General features: G+C 41.3%; 2 protein-coding genes and 4 long non-coding RNA genes across 13 annotated transcripts in view; 2 read left to right on the top strand and 4 right to left on the bottom strand.

The window, feature by feature from the left end:
• GUCY2C (guanylate cyclase 2C) overlaps nt 1-17104 on the top strand; it is a gene marked incomplete at its 3' end in the record, with an annotated part of 48798 nt that extends 31694 nt beyond the window's left edge. For 2 of the 3 annotated variants that reach the window (XM_083573763.1, XM_083573764.1), the window contains 9 exons: nt 243-331; nt 3407-3498; nt 3678-3836; nt 5265-5457; nt 6065-6239; nt 10175-10273; nt 10930-11024; nt 11923-11999; nt 16933-17104. In XM_083573763.1, the coding sequence (XP_083429889.1) occupies nt 243-331; nt 3407-3498; nt 3678-3836; nt 5265-5457; nt 6065-6239; nt 10175-10273; nt 10930-11024; nt 11923-11999; nt 16933-17104 (1151 nt within the window). Of the gene's footprint in view, nt 1-242; nt 332-3406; nt 3499-3677; nt 3837-5264; nt 5458-6064; nt 6240-10174; nt 10274-10929; nt 11025-11922; nt 12055-15553; nt 15873-16932 lie in introns of those variants that run through there. The other variant, XR_014539039.1, reaches the window with a different exon arrangement.
• LOC310743534 lies at nt 3494-5270 on the bottom strand. Of its 2 annotated transcripts, none has more exons than XR_014539073.1 (2): nt 4663-5270; nt 3494-3759 (listed from the first exon to the last, which is right to left on the bottom strand). It is a non-coding gene; the product is annotated as an uncharacterized lncRNA (long non-coding RNA). The 2 variants fall into 2 exon arrangements; XR_014539074.1 differs by lacking the exon at nt 4663-5270 and adding an exon at nt 4361-4656.
• Nucleotides 7481-17225, bottom strand: LOC310743529. Of its 2 annotated transcripts, XR_014539064.1 has the most exons (4): nt 17099-17165; nt 12369-12496; nt 11947-12018; nt 7481-7640 (listed from the first exon to the last, which is right to left on the bottom strand). It is a non-coding gene; the product is annotated as an uncharacterized lncRNA (long non-coding RNA). The 2 variants fall into 2 exon arrangements; XR_014539063.1 differs by lacking the exons at nt 7481-7640; nt 11947-12018; nt 12369-12496 and adding an exon at nt 14224-16987 and having other exon boundaries at nt 17099-17225.
• LOC310743544 lies at nt 12523-13473 on the bottom strand. Its single transcript, XR_014539084.1, has 2 exons — nt 13220-13473; nt 12523-12696 (listed from the first exon to the last, which is right to left on the bottom strand). It is a non-coding gene; the product is annotated as an uncharacterized lncRNA (long non-coding RNA).
• Nucleotides 17226-17992: 767 nt separating the features above from the next.
• Nucleotides 17993-22552, bottom strand: part of LOC310743528 — a 10674-nt gene continuing 6114 nt past the window's right edge. For all 3 annotated transcript variants that reach the window (XR_014539060.1, XR_014539061.1, XR_014539062.1), the window contains one exon: nt 17993-18200. This is a non-coding gene — a long non-coding RNA (uncharacterized lncRNA). The remainder of the gene's footprint in view (nt 18201-22552) is intronic.
• The window catches only part of PLBD1 (phospholipase B domain containing 1), a 26623-nt gene continuing 24132 nt past the window's right edge, over nt 20062-22552 (top strand). Inside the window, exon 1 of one of the 2 annotated variants that reach the window (XM_083573802.1) lies at nt 20062-20512. In XM_083573802.1, the coding sequence (XP_083429928.1) occupies nt 20386-20512 (127 nt within the window). In that variant the 5' untranslated portion in view covers nt 20062-20385. Of the gene's footprint in view, nt 20513-20839; nt 20996-22552 lie in introns of those variants that run through there. The other variant, XM_083573804.1, reaches the window with a different exon arrangement.

Genomic DNA, 22552 nt, shown 5'->3' with positions numbered 1-22552 from the left:
CCCAGTAGGCGCTCTTAATTTCGCATGTCTCACAAATTGAAAAACCACCATATGCAGACCTTTATCAAAGAATGAGTGTGTTCATTCAGATCTAGGATTTTGGTCTAAGCCCATCTTGTTTTATATAATACAGCCTTGACACAATCTGCTTGCCTAGAAAAGCTCTGCTTCTTGTGTTAAAGTGTCTTCTTCATGTGCTGAATTGTTCTGTATGTTATATTTCCCCCCCTCTCCTGTTTTAGAGAAACTTTGCAGAGTAGAAAGCAATAAAGGAGCAAGACCTTTCCGGCCGGATCTTCTATTGCATTCAGAGGGAGAGAAAAAGCAAGAGGTAAGGCCATGTTGAAAGAAAGCCAAGCTCGACTGAATAGTAAGAGGTTATGCCCACGGCATGCACAGGTTAAAACTAGCAAGTTTGACAGAGAGGAGTGTAACCAACTTTTTTTCTTCCAGTGTTTTGCCTTTACACCACATTAACATCTCCTATTAACAATTCCAATCCACAGAAGCCAATGCAATGAGCTTTCATACATCATAGTAGCTCCTGACTTAGCTGCTGGTTATTTTAACAGTTTGGAGTGGGTGTGGTATCGGGGAGGGAGGGGTACTATAGGTTAACTAGATAACACTGATTACCTGGGAAGTGTGACCTGCATTCTGATTGACTGAAAAAGTGTTAGGTGTGTCTCAACGCTTCGTTGGGTTGGGAACACTTTAAAAAAGGACTGTGAGCATGCAGTTCTCATTCCTCACACGCCATCACAGGTCCCTTGCATTAGAGCCCCTCATCCCTTACTGACCATCAAAAAGCCTGCAGCTAATCAGCTATATTGTGTAACAAGTTCAGGATAAAATTGACTTGAACTAAAGATCTCATTTTACTTTTCAGCATTCCGGATTGTTCCTTTGCACTCTACCTTATCTTTTTAATTCCTAATAAATGTTATATAATTTGATGAGTTGGGCCTTGTGTGCACTGCTGCCAACTGACAATTAGTGACACCTCAATCAACTAAGCCACTTGGTATAGGCTTGGGGCTTACAAAGGAAAGCAGGCTGCTCCGGTCTCTGGGAGACTGGGTGCTGGCTCTGTGCCACTTGTAAACTGAAAGGGATCTGGTGGAGAAAGGAAAGTTTAGGGAAGCTTTTAATGTTTAACAGACTATTGTATTTTAATATTTTGTTGGAAGCTGCCCAGAGTGGCTGGGGAAACCCACCCAGATGGGCAGGGTATAAATAATAAAATATTATTATTATTGCACACCAGGGAGGGTCAAGGAAACTGGATGCTATCTTTGGGTTCCAGTTTTTAGTATTTCCATGAGTGGCCCATGTCTGGAGTTCTCTAAGTGATTAGAGGGATAGTGGTGGCAACAATTACCAGTAGGTTTGGGTATGCAGTTGGTCTACTTTCCAAGGCAGTTGTGAAAGGAAGGGCATAAGAGGGCTCCCCTAGCCTTCTGCTTCTGTTACAGTATGTGCTCTTTGGCTAGGCATGTGGGAGACTGCAAGCCTCCTAAAGTTTGGCATAAACACACTTCAGACCTCTGATTGCCAGATTATATAAATTTTTAGTGAGAATGAGAAAGGAAGATAAGAGGACAGATGGACAAAGAAGAATATGGAAAATAAACAAAACCTACCTGGCCTGATCTTGCTACTTACAAACGGGCTTCTTGTCTCCTCATGAGTAGCACAGCTTAGATGGTCAGTTGCAGGTTTCCTGCTGGTTGGTGATGGATTATGGTCATTTTGGTTGAGTAACAGCTGGTATTATTCGGCCAATTATTTTTCAGGTCTTGTTTGGCAGGTAGCCTGTAAACACTTTTTAGAGAGCTGGGGCGGGGGTAGCAGAAAGTGACAGCTGATCCATCCACCCCAAAATACTGAACCATCTGCAACCCCAAGTAGAGCAGTTTGGAGTCCACCCCCCTTAACCACCAATCAAGTGGTAGATAAACTTTATGAAATAAAAATGGATTATTATTTTTTTTTAAATCCCATATCACTTGAACCCAAATTTACAAGGGAAAAGCACTGAGACTGTGATGGTTCGATGATTAGGACAATGCAAATAGAATAGCTGCAAACACACAGTAAACTCCAGGATGGATAAGCCCTGTGGGCATACGTTTAAAAAAAAATCTGGGAAGTGATCAAGAGCAAAAATTACCAGAGTTATCCAGCCAGTTTAGTTAACATGTTTCACAACTGGCAAAAAAGAGGTGTGTCCTTTTTTGTGATGGTGGGGCAATTTCTGTTTCTGTTTGCTTTAAATTTAATGCTAAGGCCTTGCATAAGACAGATAAAGAGGTATTGTGCAAGACCTCTGTATTGTTATTGTTGTTAATAATAATAATAATAATAATAATAATAATAATAATAATAATGCTATGTCTGCATTGCTTTGTTGTCTGCTCTTAAACGGAGTGTGTGCCTTTGATCATGTGAAAGGGAGTTGCCTTTTAGGCTATCTGGGAGTGAGGATGTACAAATGAGCCTCTCCAAGAGTGACTACAGTTCCAGGCAAAATGGAGGCTGTAAGGAGAGGGAGACCTTTGCTTCTAGGTCTGTTTGGAATTACATTTACTTTCTTATAAATGCTGAGCCTGTGCTGGACATGCACAAGATATTGTATGGGACTATTTGGGTATATCTTTTATGTTTTGTTCTGTTTTGAATAAAATTTTGTAAGTAAAGCTTGAATCAAACTAATGGGTCTGGACAACGTTTTAGTCCGAAAGGAGTAAGTTTTTATGCATCCAGTTGCTTCAAGCTGCACATTATTAATATCTGCAATACTTTGAACAGGGCATCTGGCAACTGGTGAAAATAGGATCCCCCCCCCTTTTTGGTATTGATAGGCCACCAGAAAAAAAATGGTATAGTTTGTGCTTAGGTGAGGATCAAAAAGAGATATACCGGTAGGTGTGGTTATGGAGATCACCCACTAAAACTTCACCACACACATTACAAACCGCTTACCATAATAAATAAATAAAACACACTAACTATCTTCCATACCAGGAGTGACTGCAGATGTAAAATGAGTTATTTTACTAATCAGATTTTCCATGGCAAAGGAAGAACTGGATTAAAACTGGACATGAGCAGCACCAATTCCACAATCAATTCCTATCTGGAATAGGTGACCAGCAGCAACCCATTACACCTGGAAAGGGCATGTCTACCTGAGCTTGCAAAAATAAGGGGTGGAACTTGGTGCTCCAGAGAGTGGCTGATTGAGTTATGAAAATGGTGGGAAGAAGGTTGGATATTGTTACAACATAGTCTTTGAAGCCAGTTTGGGTTGCTAAGGATTATGTGGTGGGGGAGCACTATTTTAGTTTTCATCATGGAAACCAAAATATCTAAAGTAGTCCTGTATTGGATTGTGCATCCCTAGGTATATCTCCTCGTGGAAAGCTGCTGGGAGGAAGACCCAGAGAAGAGACCAGATTTTAAGAAAATTGAGACTACCTTGGCTAGGATATTTAGGTATGAAACTGATTTACTTTGATAGAAAAACGTTCTGCTAAACCAGAACGATAGTTCAGAGGGAGAAGTCTGGCAGATTTCCACTCTGGCCACATGGCAGCCATACACTGGTGTCATGTACATGAACTTCCTTGTGTTGTCAGCCTTCAAATTCATCCTTGTCCTTACAACATTCCCAGCAACTACCACAGCCAAACCAATGAAAGCTACATGGACACCTTAATCCGACGCCTGCAGCTGTATTCACGGAACCTGGAGCACCTGGTGGAAGAGAGAACTGAGCTGTACAAAGCAGAGCGAGACAGAGCTGACAGGCTTAACTTCATGCTTCTTCCAGGGTGAGTGCTGTCCAATCAGACAAGAAATCACCGGGGGGGGGGCCTCTAAACAAGTTATCGTTATTGCTTATTTATAGGATTGTGTGCACCCCAGTCTCTGAGCAGCATGTGACTCAAGGGGTTCCAGCATTAAGCCAGGGATTGGTTTCTTTGGAATGAAAGTCAATTGAGACTTTGATGTATTTAGAATATATGGCTTTGTTTACACATATACACAATCTGACCATAGGATAAAAAGCCTCACAATGTTGACACTCCAGCAGATCTTGCTTCCCTACTAGGTTTCCAGGCTCCACAAACCCATAGCTCTGGATTCAGCCCACAGAGAAATGCCAAGCGTCTCTGTCCAGCCCAGCTAAAACTCACAAATAAAAACCCTAGCAGGGGTGATGTCAGGGGCACGCTATGTTGGCTGCAGCCTTCTGCAGGTGTGTGCCCAGCTGTGGGATTCTGCCAACCTGACGCTCATTTACTAAATGTCTCTTACGTTTTGCCTTAGTTGTCCTTTACTAAAATGCTCCAACCTCTTAAGCATTTTGTAGGGAAGATGCTCCCTTAGCTCACATTTTCTGGATCATCTGCAGCCATATGTTCTTTTTTTAGAAGTTGTAACTAGAACTGCAGGCGCTCTGTTGTGTGTGAGAGATAGACAGACAGATAGACAGAGATTTAAATGACTGCTAAATAATGAAGGGCAAATAAACAGAATAGTATATATGAACATGAAGTCAATCCAAGTTTGGTTTCAAGATAGACTTGTACTTCCTGACCTTGTGTTAACTACGGGTTTGAATCACATATCTGGAAAGGGCACAATTGGACTTACCCCATATCTTCAAGGAAGCGCTGGTCTCTGCCGGCATGGGACACAACTGCCAATAAGCTTTTGCCTGCCCCAGCCACCAGCTGCCATGGTGTAGCAGAGACAGAAATTTAGTAAAACAGAATAGAATTACACAACCTGGAATTCTGCCAGGAAACAGAACTTCCATGTTAAGAGAAAGGAATTGTGTGCTTGAGTTTGTGCATACAAATAAGCAGTTCCAACACCAGTTTCCAATTCTGAGCAGGTAGGTTAGAGTCAAGCAGAAGGAGGTTTGTCTCCTCAATTATAACACGAGCACTAATAGCTTATATATCTGTACAGCTGAAATGTCCTTGGGAATGAAAGAGGATCAAAAGGTCATCCTGTCGAATCTGCAAAACATGACCATCTACCCACTGACCTCTAACATGTTTTGAAAGGAGATGGAGTGATTGCCCATATCATTTGTGATTTAAAATCTCAATTACTTAGAATGGTGTTGTCTTTTATCATTACCAGGATTAATAGAACTACTTTACTGCCATATATTTTTCTGTTTTTTAAAGCGCGCTTTGAAATTGAGAAGCTTCATCCTATGATACTTATTTTCTTCCTTTTGACAGGCCTGTGGTAAAGTCACTGAAGGAAACTGGACGGGTAGAGCCAGAACTGTTTAAAGAAGTCACCATCTACTTCAGTGACATTGTAGGCTTCACAACCCTTTGTAAATACAGCACCCCTATGGAAGTGGTGGACATGCTCAATGACATCTACAAGAACTTTGATCAAATTCTTGACCCTCATGATGTCTATAAGGTGACCAGAACTGGGAAGAGATAACAGAAGGCTAGGTAGAATGATTTGTGGTGAAAGGAGGGGGGTAGCAGAGAATTGCCACCAACCCTTTAAGGGGCTAATCCATGCTTTACCCATTAGTGTGGACGGGAAACATTGTGATAGATTTCAGAGGCAGAAAATTTAAAGTGCTTATGTCTGTAAGGAAACAGCGAACCTCATGTGCATGAATTTCCCACTGTGGAAACAGTTTAAGAGAGACAAAATAAAAGGCGGGAAATGTTTTCTTGTGAGACAGAAAGCAAAACAAAGCTTATAAGAAAAACAAAAAAATAAAAGGTAGTAGTTATTTTTGCTGTTTAAAATTGTCGTGCAAAATAGGGAAGAAGGCTTGTTTCTCTTTAACATTTTAAAAGAACAGTTCTTCGTCTCAGAGAAAATCACAGTCACCTATAGATATTATACTGAGTACTATTTGCAACTCCAAATACGTGTGTAAACATGTTTGTTAATTGGGATGTGATTAAGCATTCCTGAGCAATAAAGAACAGGAACTTTCAGGTTTTTCCTATATTGGATTGCTCTTTCGTTAGATAAAAAATAATGACTTTGGATCTTGTTTCAACAGGTAGAGACCATTGGAGATGCATATATGGTAGTAAGCGGTTTACCAAAGAGAAATGGCAACCGTCACGCAGTGGACATTTCCATGATGGCATTAGATATACTCAGCTTCATGGGCTCCTTTGAACTCGGACATCTTCCAGGTCTTCCTGTATGGATTCGAATAGGAATTCACTCTGGTATGGTGTGATATATATCAAATATTTGATCAAAATAAAATAAAGGAATGAGGATGAGAAAGAAACTTGGGTTGGCTTCCTTTGACATAAGCCTACCCAATCTGCTTTTCCTGAAACTATACATGACTATCCTTTGAAATTTGTACTTCTCCAAATTTTGCAAAGCCATTCTCCAACTAAATACTGTGTTCAGAAATGAGTATATTAGGGGAGAGTGTGGATGAAAAATACATAGCGTGAAAATTATATTAAAAACCATAATATTAGGGGAAATTTCTTTATAATAGTAGGGAAAATATGCTTCAGTGCTTGTGGGTGCTTAGAGAATGAAATAAAACAAATGAAAAGTAAAGCAAAACGCACAGAAAACTATGGGCCATTTCAGCATGGAACTAGGTACCTCTCCTGATGTTCACCACTTTTCTCTTAAAAGGCTTGATGATCACTCCCATGTTGGAGAGGTACAATGAATAGAAAATTCAATCTCTAGAGTCTAAAGCATTGGAAAGAAGAAAAAAAGTACAATTACAAAAGCACATACAGAAAGTCATAAAATGGCATAGGAGGAGAATGTTGTGCCATTTGTATCGATTTACATACCAGCAGCGTCCAATAGTTACCAGTTAGCATCACATTCTAAAAAGTTATAGCAATAACAGTGGGCATATTATACAGGATACAAATCACATTTTACCAGGTACCAAAAAAATAATAATACAGAGCATCCACTGGAAAATGTGATATTCCTGAAACAGAATGCCATCTCAAGGGGGAAGTACTCTCATCGGCCCGCAATAAATAACAACCACAAGTTTGCAATGCTAAAAACAGATTTCTGGGATGACCCTTAGAGGCTCTATTTTAAAATTAATTATCAAAATAATTGCAGTTTCTGTAACTGGCTCAGCAGCACAGAAGAGCAGGACGTCTACAGAGACCCTTATCACAAGGATTTTGGGGGAATGCATCTCTTCTTCCTTCCCTCCCCTCCCCTGACCTCAGTGCTTACGTTTCAGTCACATAGTGTTCCACTAGAGAGAGTTATGCAGCAGCTGAACACAGCTGTTCTTCACTGTCTGCTATCGCTAATGGTTGCTTGGACAAAATATTCTACTAGCACCTTAAAAACCCCCACAGAGAATGAAGAGCCTTCTGGAAATTGGTTCTTTATAGTTCAGGTTGCAGTCCTTTGAGAGGAAAAAAAATCAACAGATCAAAGACTGAAGTATGACTTAGCGAATAAATGTTTTAGGATATATAATTGTTTTCAGTTCTGAAGTTCTGTACAGTATAATAAGGGTTGATGAACTGTGCAAGTGATGGCATTTTCAAAGGCAATCTTTTGGATCATAGGAAATGTTGGCTTAATGCACGTGTTCTGTTGACCCGTCGAAAACTCTTCTGAAGCAAGAAGTCTCTTCATTTCCACTTTGGTTATTCTCCTATAACAGTGACTGTCTAAATGCTTCCCTTTTCACCGCTCTTTAGAGGGTGACTTTGAACAGAGGAAATACGGAAGGAAGGTAGTACAGTCATGATACTTAAAACTTTTGTGGGTAGCTGAGAGTGGGAAGGGAGGCATTAAATCCACAAATGCTCCTACTGCCTCATAGCTTCTGCCCAGCTGGAAGTTAGTCACTCTGAAATTAATAGAGCTACGTGCTACTGCAATTTCTAAGTGGTGTGAGATTTTAGGAGTACCAGGCGCGCTTACCAGGGTCTGTGTTTTCTTTTGGGCAATGAAGCACTGTGGAGACTGTGGTGTCTTTATAATATATGGCTTATTTACACATACCTACAACCTGAGCCTAGATGCAGAGATTACAGAGCATTCACATCCTAAGAGGGTCCTGTTCCTTCCATTGCCGGATTCGAAGAGACCCCAAAACATTGTGCCTTACCTTCTCTGCAGCATAAAACAGACAGTCCTCTCATGCTCTGGCCCCCGCTCCAGCTTGCAAGAGTGACACTTTTGTCCTGTTCCTTTACCTCATCGCCCAGTGCAATTCTTTCCCTTCCTCTGGAACCACTGGCCTTTTGTCTCTGCTAACTACCATGTTTGTCACGTCAGGGAAGGGTTTCCCCCCATTTTCTGGCCTGCCCAGAGAGTCTCTGTTAATGGCCCTCTTAATGGGTTCATGGCTCGGCCATTCCAATGATGAACATTTGATGGCTTCCTTGATGGGTTAATGACTGGCCATCACCAGCCTTTGTTCTTCCAAAGCCCTAGCTGGATGGGGGCCTGTTACAAGCCCACTTTTGAGCTGGCCTCGCTCGTTAGCATAAACTAAATCCAGGGGTTTCTGTGTTTGGCACAGTTTAATCAAACCGTGATTAATTCTAACTTTTACTAATTCCAGGATTTATGGGTGACTTGCACCCACAGGTTCTGGCCCTGAAAATTTATAACATAGAACCATAAAGTTGAAAGGGAACCAAAGGTCCAATCCCCTATAATGCAAGAATCTACAATAGCAATACTGTAGTGGAAGAGAGACAGGCATCATACAGGAGAGGACAGAGTGAGTTGGTTCAGCAGATGTCTGTAGCCTGTTGCAAGCCGTCCGTCAACACCTTCATTTATTATTCTCTGTATTTAATAGCTGCAAGTCTGTTCTGGGGTGGGGTAGGATGCCAAGAAAAGCGATGGAGTTCATGCGTCTACCAACTGCCGCCACCTTCATGATTTGACAAGTTCCTCCCCAGAAACAGTAGTCTTCATTGCATCATAGAAAAAGTATCAGCAGTGGCATTATCTGTGGATGTGGGGGACAGAATAAAGCAAATCTGTGCAAGTGAATGCTAGGATCCGTGTGGGTATGCTTTGTGGCAAAGCTCTAGATTTGCCTTGTGTGGCTCCTGAAGTGCGGAGTATTGAACCAACTTAGTCCCTGGCTGTAGAAGCAGAGAGGAGCACTGTTTCAAAATCACAAATAGCAGTCTTTCATAGTGAATTCAATCTCTAGGTTGTATTCACTGCTCATCCTAATCAAAGTAGACCCATTAAAGTTAATGGACATGACTATGATTATCTTAGAGTCATTCATTTCAGTGGGTCTACTTAGGGATTAATAATAATAATTTATTTATATGTCGCCCATCCACTCTGGGCAGCTTCCAACAAATTAAAGCATCAAACACAGTAAAATATCAATCATTAAAAACTTCCCTATACAGATGTCTTCTCTTCCGAGGTCTTCTAAAGGTCAGATAGTTGTTTATTTCCTTGACATCTGATGGGAGAGCATTCCATATGGTGGGTGTGACTACCGAGAAGGCCTTCTGCCTGGTTCCCTGTAACCTCACTTTGCATTGAAGGAACTGGCAGAAGGCCTTCGGAGCTGGACTAAATTGAATACAGTCTCAGTTGTGCTTAGTTGAACAGAAAAAGCCCTTAGACTTCTTATGGGTAGTCTGATTTTCCTTGAAAACCTTTGCTGCTTATTGCTAGCCTTAAACTCTGACATACAGGAATCCCTGTTTAGGGAGTTCTGTTTAATCTGATTGAATATCCTTTGCTTGTTTCTATCAAGATATTTGGTTAAATAAGAAATTTTGTTGTATGTCTTCATTGTAGTTTTGCTTGTCTCTCTTACGATAGAATTGTCCATTTGTTGTTATTGGACATGTTTTTTGTGATTTTGAAACTTTTGTATATCATCTTGTGTGTTTTTATCTTTATTACTTTGTTCCCTGTTCCAAGCTATAAATTCTGTAAATGAAATATACACACATGCTCAGCCAGGACAGACCTTGTACTGGCCTGGTCAGATCTTGGCACCTCGGAAATCTGATTCCTAATGAGTCACATTGATGACTTCCAATTAATTCCTGCTCAGTTTATGATGTGATCCTGAGAGTGTGTGGGTTAATCTTTTCCTAGGCAAACACTCCCTCTCCTTCTTAATTCCTGCTCTGTGCCTTATTGTTTTCAGGTCCATGTGCAGCTGGTGTGGTTGGGATTAAGATGCCTCGCTACTGCTTGTTTGGAGATACTGTGAACACAGCTTCAAGAATGGAATCTACAGGATTACGTAAGGACAAATTCACATCTACACTACACATTACTTTTTATAATCAAATCCAGACCTCTTTACCCAGACCTCTTTACCCCTATTTTATCATAATAAAGTAGAAGCTGACTGGGTGACCTTGAGCCAGTCACTTTCTCTGAACCATATAGGGATTATGAAAATAAACTGAGAGGAGATGCACTACACACAGCACCCAGAGCTTTTTGGAGAAAGGGTAGGATAACATGTAGTAAATAATCACACCATTAGAAGGTTTTTCTCAAAGGACTGCTAGAGTTTCTATTTTTGCTGTATTTTAGGTCTATTTCTTAGTCCCCTCCCTCTGCTTGGTGAGACATCTAACCTTCCTTCCGGCTATAAATATTCAGATTAAAGTAGCCACAATAATTAGTTCAGGACAATCAGTCTGACTGAAGCCGGTAGGACAAGTCCAATATTACTTGAATGCCTTGAGGTTTATGATGTCAGTTGCCTTGCTCTACTTGCAAATGCTATCCAGAAGATGAGCATATTTTTGAGACAATTGCGTCAGCTCATTTTTACTAATGGAACACAAGACTCTCATTATCTTAACTACATTATAGACTGGCACAACACAAAACCAAACATTAAAAAAAGCAAATTAAAACACTGTATGTTTGTTTGCATGCCTATAGCTCTACGGATTCATGTAAGTGGTTCCACTATTGCTATTCTCAAGAGAACAGACTGCCAATTCCAATATGAAGAGCGAGGAGAGACATATTTGAAGGTAACAAACAAATGCACGTCCCGGTGACCCACAACATTTTGCTGACATAGGCAAAGGACAAGATTTGTACCAACCTCCACTTCTATGCAGAGAAGCTGACCGGGCAGACAGTAGAATTTTATTTCAACAACATCCTCCACCGCACTGGGAGGCAGCAGGCTAGTTTAGGCTTGGAGGGGAGTGCAGGGCAATGCACATGGCAGATACAGTTCTGTCTTCCAACAACTTGCTGCCAATACTGCACACTTCCCACCATCTACCACCTGAGGCAGTTGCCTCACTCTGCCTAACAGAAGGCTGACCTAACACATGCAAACACACACGTGCGTGTGTACACACACAGCATGTATTCAAATAGCCATAATTTTTCAAAATCAATCTAGAGGTGGCACATATCTAAAAGGAGGAAACATATTATTATTATTATTATTATTATTATTATTATTATTATTATTATTTTAAATTATCAGTTGGGGCCATGATCCAGTGAATTTCATAGGTGGGTAGGCATTTGAACCTGCATTTTCCACATCTAGCCCAACTTTTTAACTACTTCATCACCCTGACTTTCTTGATATCTCTAACAAGACTTGTTGTGATTGAGGCTAGACAAGATTCCTGCATTGCAGGGAGTAGGACTAGATGACCCTCAGGGTTCCTTACAACTCTACAATTCTCTGATTCTGTGAACAGAACTGTAGTCTCAGGTAGCTTATTCTGTCCCCCCCCCCCCATATGTATTGGTTTTAGTTTAAAACACCCAGTAGGAATATGCCGTATGCTCCCCATGTTCGTTAAATAAATTATACAAAGATAATAAAGTGCTGCAATATAAAGAACATAAAAATATACAATACAGCAATCTAATCTCAAAGTATTATTCCTTATTTTGTATTAGGGCAAAGGAACTGAGATCACTTACTGGCTGACAGGAGTGAAAGACCAGAAATACAATCTTCCAACACCTCCTTCTGTGTAAGTGATTCTTGGAGAGCTGGTTGTTAACAGAATGCACAAATCAATATTTACAGTATCCTTTCTTTTCACTCTTTCTGTGAATATCTTGTTTGGTGTGCACTTGGCAGAGATCAATATGGCAACTGTGCAAATGTGCATGGGGACACATGCACATATCCTAGGATCTCATGAATCCTCAATGTTGTGCAACCCACTATTCTCCCTCCAGCTTCTCCCAATGGGAAAAACCAGTGGAGGATGGAGTGTTGCATTATGCATCGTTTGTAAAGAGGAGTGCCATGGCCAAACACACACCTTTATACTGCAGTCAATTTTTTTGTATTGAATAACAAGGTCTAAACATTATCCTTATTCATTCACACTTACTCAAGCATACTAAAGCAGATGTCCAGTCTGAACATAGGTTGTGAAGAGGTCAGAGTTTAGGCGATGCATCGCTACTACATGAATCTCCAACATCCTAGGTTCACAATTCCTTGCGTTACTCTTTTCATCTGATATGACAAAAGTTATGTCTGGGTAGTGTTAATCAGTCTTATTTATACCCATATTTCTGGGAATAAGCTCCATTGAACTTGGTAAGACCTCCAAGTAAACTTGTAGGATCACACTGTCAGTGACTTGATAAAACAGATAACAATGGATGTTAGTCATCTAATTTTTACCTGGAATAGACCCATCAGAACTGTAATGGCTTTAGGGGTTGCTTGTGCGTAAATAGCCACCGCTCTGGGCTAGGTTGGCTGGTTAAACCACTTCTCGCTTGCTCTAATGGCTTTAGGGGTTGCTTGTGCGTAAATAGCCGCCGCTCTGGGCTAGGTTGGCTGGTTAAACCATTTCTCGCTGGACAGCCATCCACTCCGTGGCTGTTCAGTCGCTGGCAGGATCCATCAGTGGGTGTTTCTTAAACCTTTTCCAACATGAAAGTTGTTTGACGCCCAGTCTCCTCCTACTCTCCCTGCGCGGAAGTCTTCTGCGCAGGGAGGGCGTGGGTAGCGGAGGACCTGTGTTCTCCCCGCTGGTGTCCAGTGAAGAGTCCCGGAGCCTGCTCTCTGCTTCCCCCATTGGCCCCCCTCTATCCCTGGTGTTGCGCTGATTTTCTTCCCCAACAGGAGACCTGCCTCTCTCCCTGCTTGGCCCCTCTCCAGCATCGCTGTGGAGCCTCGCCTCCTCCTCCTCTAGTTCCGATGGCAGTTCCCTGACAAGAACTAATGAACATGACCCAGTTAGAGCCATTAATTTCAGTTGGTCTACTCTGAGTAAAACTTAGTTGAATACCCCCCCCCCCAATAAAATTATTTAGCTAAAACATTTCAGCTTCTGCCTGCTTCATTAACAAATTTGGTTGGATTTAAAATCAGGCAGTTGGTAGTCCAGGTGTTCTAAGAACCCCCTGAGAACAGAGGGAATTTCCAGCAAGGTAGAAGCTGTTCTATAAGTGGGATAATTAAAAAAAGAATTAAAGGCAAAGGTAAAAGTTTAAGAATTATCCCCCAAAGCAAAGCCATGTGGCGTCATGGTGTTCAGTCTGTATCTATAGAAGTTCTCTTGTTTTGACTGCCGCAGAACTAGGGTTGTTTTTTTCTACTGGAAGTATTCCCAAGTCTGAAAGGTCAAAATGTTTTGTAACAGGTTGTTCAGGAGTGTTGTGTGTGTGTGATTACTGACTTAAGATTTCTGAAATAGGCATGAAAGACTGTAGTTGTTTTCCCAACATACTGCAGATGGCATTCAGGGCATTTGCATTCTGTAACATATATTATAGAACTAAGGTGGTATTTTGGTTTATATAATAGGTCTTGCCAGTCATTCTGCTCTTGAAGATTAGTTTCCCTAGTTTGAAATCCAGCTGTGTTACAGATCTATGACAAAGCTTAAACAATTAACACAGTCATTTCAGGCCTCTCGCGTCTTAACTCCTGGTGTGAACATCCTGCTACTCCTTACAGGCTTGCACACTGGTGTGTTGGGAGGGGCCCATAAGTAGGCAACACTTTGACCTAAGGTGAATTACACATGTGGTGGTATCACCACCTTTTTATTTAAAAAGCATTTCTAAACCACTTAAGTGTTTTTAAAATTGCTAAGCAGTGCACACACTATATACAATACAAACACAATATCCATTAAAACAAGGATGTTTTTAAAAACAGAAACAAAAATGTTTGTTTAGGTTTGCTCTTACAAAAAGGTAAAAGATTGGGGGAGAGAGTAGGATATCTTTCCTTTATTCTATTCAATCATTTTTATTGTTTGTAGCCAATGGCCATTACAATACAATATGAACACAAATCACAGGATATCACAGGTGACTGTTTTGAACAACATTTGGAAGTATAGCATTATTTTTTCTATCTGGCATCTCGATCCTGTGGGTCAATGAAAGATGTGATGTTAATACAGTGGTACCTCTGGTTATGAACTTAATTTGTTCTGGAGGTCCATTCTTAACCTGAAACCGTTCTTAACCTGAGGTACCACTTTAGCTAATGGAGCCTCCTACTGCCGCTGGTGCGTGATTTCTGTTCTCATCCTGAGGTAAAGTGCTTAACCCGAGGTACTACTTCTGGGTTAGCGGAGTCTGTAACTCAAAGTGTTTGTAACCCGAGGTACTACTGTACTGACATGCACCACTGAAGCTGATGTGTGTGTGCTCTTACTTAGTTTTTCAGGAAGCTTCTCTGCCTTTAATTTATGAGTGGTACAGCTTTGTTCATGCGAGGTTATTCAAGGAAGGGGGAATGGGATCCTTTGCTCAAGTGACACTGGTGTTGGATTATAATTCTTGGAGTGTTTATTACATTTTTCTGTGCTGAGCCTTCATTCTTTCTCTTGCATCACTTGTTTCCCAGTCACCCTCCTTTTTATTTTTCTTCTTTTATAGAGCTGAAATATTAAGTACCGTATTTTTCATGTATAAGACTAGGTTTTCCCCCTAAAAAATAATGTCCAAAATTTGGGAACGTCTTATACATGGATACATTTTCTTAAATTGGAGTCCCTAAAAATAGGGGGCGTCTTATACATGGGGGCATCTTATAGATGGAAAAATACGTAATTATTCACTACTTTGAATATCTGCAATAATAGGCTTCCTATATTAATGTTGTTGATATATTGATGATATTGATCTATTTTATATTCCAAATAATAGAAGATACAGAAAGAGTAAAGGAAACAGAGAATAAAATTTGACAGCTGTTCTCCCAAGATCTAGAAGCTAAATTTTAGCTGGGCTTGACTTGGTACAGTAAGGGATATTATCCATGTCCAAGACAAGTCCAGCTAAGCCTCTGATATAGAGCTGAGTGTCACTAGCATACTGCCATAATACTAGAACTCAGGGGAGTTCAATGAAACTGAATGTTGGAAGAGTCAGGATAACCAAAAGAAAGCACTACTTCATACAGTGCATTGCTAAACTGTGGAATTTGCTTCCACAAGAGGTAATAGTGTTAACCAAATTGGATGGCTTTAAAAGAGTAAACAAATGCATGGAGGTTATGGCTATCAATGGCCAGGATCACTGTGTTCTACCTCAACTGTCAGAGGTAGTATGCCTCTAAATACCAGATACTGTATAGGGAATTGCAAGCACCATTACACTCAGATCCTGCTTGGAAGCTTCCCATTGGCATCTGGTTGGCCACTGAGAACAAAATGCTGGATTAGATGCACCCTGACCCAATACAGCAGGCACTTCTAGGTATGTTCTTAAGTAGGGCAAATCTAATCCCCTCTCACTAGGCTGTGGCCCCAGTCCAGATCACACAATATATCTGAGCTACTAAACAGAGCAAAAACACTTGTAGCTGCAAGTTTTCCCTTCTGCCCCTAATAGGAGCTGAAGGGAAAGAGACTTAGCTTGGGGTTGTGACATGAGGGAGGGGGTTAGAGTTCCATTATACTGGAGCCCTGGGCTTAGTCCTTCCCCTATATAAATAAGAATTATAAACATAAGAATTAGACCAGGAAGTTATCTGTGAAAATGGTTAAATTGCACCATTTCTACCTTGCTTCCATCCTACTTACTGGGCATCCACATTCATCCTTGACAGGAAATTCCCTATATTGTTCTGTGTAGCAGCAGAGATGGGTGACATTCCTTCACTATCATCTGCATTTTTGTTTTCTGCTCCCTATGGAGGTGTCAAAACACCATTTAACTGATATGTAGGCTGTTTCTTGAGGTCATAATATGATTGGAGGATCCAGCTGCCCCAGCATGCCTCGCCTCTTGGTCCACAGAATTCTTAAATCCAATCATGTGCTTTGGAAAATTTTGAACATCCAACTTAGCCTTCACTAGCATTCTGATTTATGAGAATTTAGGTGCTGCATAGTAGATAGAAACTATCCTTTAAATTTGGTTTGTGATGGCGCTCTTTGTCTGATCTCTGTTTGCCCCTAAATAATCCCCATTTTTATTGCTCTCTGATCATAAATAAATCTTTCTTCTGTTTGGGATTTTGACTGGTTGACTTTGTAGGCTCAGGGGGTATTCCTCTCTCATACGGCATTACTATTTTATGTTACTTGTGTAAACCAAGGACAGGCTGGAGTCACCCTGCAATTACAAGGGGATTACAGGTATAGTTGGTGCTTGTTCATGTCCTGGTTTGTGGTTATCCCAGAACCTTTGGGACCTTTCTGACCAGAGGTTAAGGTTCAAAGGAAGTAATGGCAGTGGAACTCCTAAGGAAGGTGGCAGTCCTTGGAAGTTGGTTGCAGTGCAGCAGTGATGATCTGACACATTCTCCATCAAGAGCTCCAAACAGAGAGCTCCAGAATAATGTGTAGTTGGCCTTCAGCATTTCAAATATCAAGTAAGGAGGGATGAACAGAAGAATCTTTGAAAGCCTTATAATTAAGAATCACAGTAAATTTATCTCTTGAGTCACTTAAACCAATTTTCTCCTGCTATTTCCAGGGAGAATCAGCAGCGTTTGCAAGCTGACTTTGCTGAGATGATAACCAATTGTCTTCTGAAAAAGCAAACAGAAGAATTTCAGGTGCGAGAGATTACACGTGTGCCTAGTTGTCGCAAAGGCACTCTGGAATACCTGCAGTTGGCTACAGAAAAAACCAGTACCTACCTGTAAAACTGGATAAAGAGCACGACCCAAGAATCCCTGAAAGTTAGATGTAAATAATATAAGACAAATTTTATACAACCTACATATTTGCAGTATTGTATGGGTGAATTGAGGACAGAAATGTGATCCTACCTTTGTGAGTCCTCTGTAGTTAATATTCTGAAGGAAGAACATTCTTTCTACTACATTGGCAAAACTGCAAATGACTCAATGCAAGATGCTTCTTGATGAATTGGAAGCTTTACTGGTACAGTGGTGCCCCGCAAGAAGAATGCCTCGCAAAACGAAAAACGCGCAAGACGAAAGGGTTTTTCAGTTTTTGCGTTGCTTCGCTAGACGATTTTCCCTATGGGCTTGCTTCGCAAGACGAAAACGTTTTGCAAGTTTGTTCGCTTTTTTCTTAAAGCGCTTGAAGAGGCGTAGTTGCGATGGACCGTGCTTCGCAAGACGAAAAACATCGCAAGACGAAAAGACTCGCGGAACGAATTAATTTCGTCTTGCGAGGCACCACTGTATACTGCTTCCTAAAATTGAGGAGGAAGGAAACAGGGCAGCTCCCCTGAGGGCACCTCCCTTCACATCCAGTCTGGTGCTTGTGGGCTAAAGTAGCAGTGAAGGAAGACAGCAAAGCAGGCACCTGCACAATGCAGACACCATTTTTGCACTATGATAAAGGTACAGTGGATGTCAGAGGGCAGTCCCATTCTTGCTATAGCCTACATTGTCATGGATACAGCTGGAGTGAGGTCTGGTGTAATTTAGAGGTATGGGAAAACTGCATCTGACAAATATTCTGTAAGCCACTTTGAGAATTGGGGGAAGTGTTTTACATAAAACAAATAAGCAAGTATTTGTATAAAGCAAGTATTTGTATAAAGCAAGCAAGTATACATGCGCTGTATAAAACTGACTATGGGTCACATTCTAGCCAGTGTAAAGTTTTATAATCACGTTATACTTCAATTATTAGAGACCCATTTAAGCCACAGTCCATGGGTATAAATATGCTAAGCCAGAAAAAATGACATTTTGGATAGCGTACCTGAATATATTTGGCAGTAACCCTCAATATCATGGGCAAAGGCTGCAATGGAACAAATAACTGAAAGCAGAAAGCAGTTAAATTGAACAAACTCCATAGCTGTATTGTATAGTGTGATGAACATTTTTTTCATCTGTATTTGTCAGCTGTAAATCATAAACTGAAGCTACAATGTAATAGCACATCTATTTCTTCTTGACAAGAACTTGTAATTTAGAGAAGTGTAAAACAAGAAAAGTTGCTTTGTTGTGAAATAAAGTACATCTATAGCTGAAAAATCTTGTTTAAGACAACAAAACCATAACTGCATACACATGTCACTGTTTATTAGTAGGACTTTTATCAACACCTGAAATAAGGCATACCAGCACTTCCTGTGGGTAACATCTGTAGCAGACTGCATTCTTCCTGCCACAGGTTCCATGTAAAATCAGTTTGGGGCAGAAGTCCAATGTGGATCACTCTTGAACTAATGATCTTCTGACCCACATGTGAGATTACTACAGGGAATTAGAATGGTAACCATGGATTTGTACACATCATTCTACATTCATATACTCACCATTTTGGCTCCTTGCAAGTGAGAACAGAACAGCACCTTCTCCCACACAGTAGAAAATCTATTTGACCTTGGGTTGATTTTTTTCCTTAACTGTCATGAAGTTGGGGATTAAAAATACCACTACCTAAACAAATCTTTGGAACAAAAATATCCTTTGATCTTGCCTCTGGACTAAATCACAAGATTGCTTGGTGTCTTTAGAGTGGAACTTTGATAGGAGACTCTTTTCTTCATAGAGCACATGACTGGGATATTTCCCAGAAAATGCCAATCCATGTGCTATTTGGACAACTGAAAATGCTGGGTGTCTCACAATATAACAGCACAAAAGAGGTTTGTACACACAAAGATACTATAGAAAGTAAAGCTTTTTCTTTTCATCTTTAGTGAGTTATGGATTTGGATAATCAAAGAATGGTCCAATGGTCTTAAAACTTGAAAGGTTTCAAATCCCTACTTAATTTGGTAGAACAATAATTGTTTTCTGGTGTGGTGTGTAAAATTTAGAAATGATCTCAATTTGTTACAAAATGGACTTTAAAAAGAAATGAAACTCCAACCCCAACATACAGTATTACAGAGAAGCATGGCTACCTGCAATTTTTGTTTTTCTCATAAAATACTTTAGCTTTCCAGAAAGTTATCCCACTCTACAATTGTAAAAAGATGAATTTCCATGCTCTCCAGCCAATGGGTAACACTACCTGGATCTGGCTTTACTGGCTCTTTCTCACTTCACCACCAAAAATTAATCTCCAGTTTTGCTAACATGTCAGATGTTTGGTATCTAACAGCCAGCTAACCTAATTAATAATATAGTCTAATAGAAAGAAATAAGCCCCATTGAGTCCAATGGAAATTACTCAGTGCAGCTTACTTCCAAGTTACAAACCACACACTTTGGCACTTTTCATCATACTGTTCAGCATCTTTCCCCCACCCCGAATTTTTTTGGGTGGGATATTTTATCAAATTTTGTAAACTACCCCGGTCTGGAAACATTGCAGAAAGATAGCATCTGAGTCTTTCATATATTCATTCATGTGTGTGCGTGTGTTGTGCTTGCCTTACTTACTCACAGAGTATCTAGCCTGAAAAATAGCTTTGGAGAACTTGAATACCCATATTTTTTACCACTCTTTTAACAACACCTCAATAAGATCTAATTCCGTATAATGTGATCCCGAACAGAGACTCTTAAGCACGCCTTAGTAGGGTTTGGAAGGGTGGTTCGTAACCCACTTTTAAAACACTTTATTTTATCCACCCCGATTAGCAACTACCACAGGGAAGCGAAAGCGCACGCGGGGCGAATCCCTTCGCGTTCAGTAACTTTAGGGAAACCACAGACCGTGCGTTTCATTCACAGAGAAACGCCTTCTTCCCAGCTGCGCCTGACTGGCCTTCAGCCTCCCTGCACAACTAATAATAATATATACAAATAAATGAAAAAGGCGAAAAAGCCCGGGGCGGGAGAGGAGGTGGACGGCGACGTTCCCGGTTTTCTAATCCCACCCAGCCAAGCCTGCTAGGGCGGGCCTGTTGTGGCTACCCCGGGGCAGCGGCGGGGCTGGCAGAGGGCGGGCCATGCCCTGACTGAGGACGGCAAAGTTAGCCAAGTCGCGGGGCCGCCTCCGTCAGAGACACAACACGCACACGCACATACACCAGGCGCAACTCGGCATGGCCCGGCTCGGCGGCGGCGGCGGCGCCTCTTTCCCGCCCCCTTCCTCCTCCTCCTCCTCCAGCCGGTGGTGGTCCTGCTCTTGGGGGCTTTTCCTTCTCTGGGCCGTGGCAGAAACTCGAGCAGGTGAGAAAGACCACAGACGCGTGTCTGGAAAGTCCCCGGGAACAGCTTGCCCAGGCTCGGTACTAGGATACGTTTAGGGGAAACCCGGTTCCAAGGGAGGAGGGAGGGAGGAGCAGCAGGGGGCACCTTTCTGGAATAGGCTGTCTCTTGTTTTCACCCCCCCGCTGCCCCTTGCTGAAAGAGATGCAACATTTTTAAAAAATGCTCACGGAGACGCCGCTCGTTCGGAGCTAAAACGGCGCCGAGCGCTGATAGGTCGAGGCTGCCCAGGTTCTAACATTTCAAAAGCAAAGGGACTTCTCCTGGAGGAGTTGGGGGTGCATGGCATCTCTGTGGGGCTGCAGGGTCTCCAAACTCAAGCAGCTGTTTTGTTCCTCAAGAAAGACCCCATGTCTTGTCATAAGAGGATGTGTGTTTTTTTGTGTGTGTGATTTGATGGATCCCAAAATGAGACATCTCCTCCAACCACCACCACCACCAATGGTAATTTTACTCTATACTACAAAAAGGCGTTTTTCCTTGTAGTTGTAACTTTTAATGTTCGTACCTTAGCCGCTGTCAGGCCACATGGATCGAAAAGTGGCATCCAACAGTAAAAAGAAATGCAGGCATAAGCTGCAGTTAAGCAAAGCTGCCTGCATAGCTTGCATAAAGTCTTCCATCCCTCAACTGCTCGTTCTGCTAGTCGGAGAACAAATTGTACACAACACTTAAGGGATGTGAGACACCATCAGGGCACTCTGTTTTCTGAATTATGAAAAAGCCTCAAGAGTCCACATCAAAGCTTGGAAATATTAGCGTTGTAGGAGCTATTGCCTAGTAGATGAAGTTGTGTTTCCTGTACTTTTAAAAGAAGCCTTGCAAAATAGAAGAAAAGCCACTGATTCCAATATTAGCATACTGTACTGTGTTAATGTAAAGTATTTTTATAGCACATCGTCATCATAACTATCACATGGCATTAACAATGGTGCTTGTAATCTTGGAATATATTATTAAACTGTGCATGAATCAGTTGAAGCTATGAATTAACGATGTTGCACAGTCTTCAGCTTTAATGAGAGCTGAAAGAGATGTGACAGCAGCCACATATATACCTCACTTGTGGTCCACCATGCAAATTGGCCCATCTGTGTGGAGAATCAGAACACCAGCAGATAATATGTACTGCTGGTGTATTAATTCTATGGGTGAATGGGCAAGCTGGCATAGTGAATTTGATTATACATTCAACCAATACAGTTTACTTGTGGCCACCATCTATTCTGACAATTATTAGCTGAAGTTGCTGCAACTCTTGCACAATTTCTGCCTCAACATATTCCCCCCTCCTGTCTCTATTGTTTTAAATCTTTATTTAACATTGCCCAAACAACTTGGATACACCTTTAGAGCTGCTGTCTTCAAAAAATAATCTAATATACAATATTATGGCATATCAACATATTTCCATTGGCCATATTATTCTTATGCCTCACTTTGTATTTCCTTTGAAGGGCATGCTAACTTTTTGGATACAGGCGCATGCCAACTCCAAAAGCCTGGCTTTCTCAACTTTCTGACAGTAAGAGCTGTTTGACAGTAGAATGGACCTTTGGAGGTCCCTTCCAACTCTTTGATTCTAGTGCTTCAGCAGAGACATAGACTATGTACATACTATAACTTTAAAGCATATTTGAAGCACATTAGTTGCCTCAAATAATTTCTGGAGCTACAGTTTAAGGGTTGCTGGGAACTGTAATTCCGTGAGGGGTAAACTACTGTGCCCAGAATTCTTTGAGGGGGAGAAGTGCTTAGAAGGGTGTACATTACTGCAGTGGGACTAGAACATGGCAAAGAAGTCATACAGTAGTCTTGAAAAAGTTGTGCTTTCACAGCACCTCAGAAAAAGAAACTTCAGCAACTGGATGCTTCAGGGAAGCCCACAAGTAGGATAGGAAACCTTTTTCCATTTGTTCACCAGTTACTCCTCTTTAAGGGACGCAGGTGGCGCTGTAGGCTAAACCACAGAGCCTAGGGCTTGCCAATCAGAAGGTCAGT

The sequence above is a fragment of the Podarcis filfolensis genome (genome assembly GCF_964270895.1).
Source record: "Podarcis filfolensis genome assembly, chromosome: 10".
NCBI lineage: Eukaryota > Metazoa > Chordata > Lepidosauria > Squamata > Lacertidae > Podarcis > Podarcis filfolensis.
This window is presented reverse-complemented; position numbering and strand designations above follow the sequence as displayed.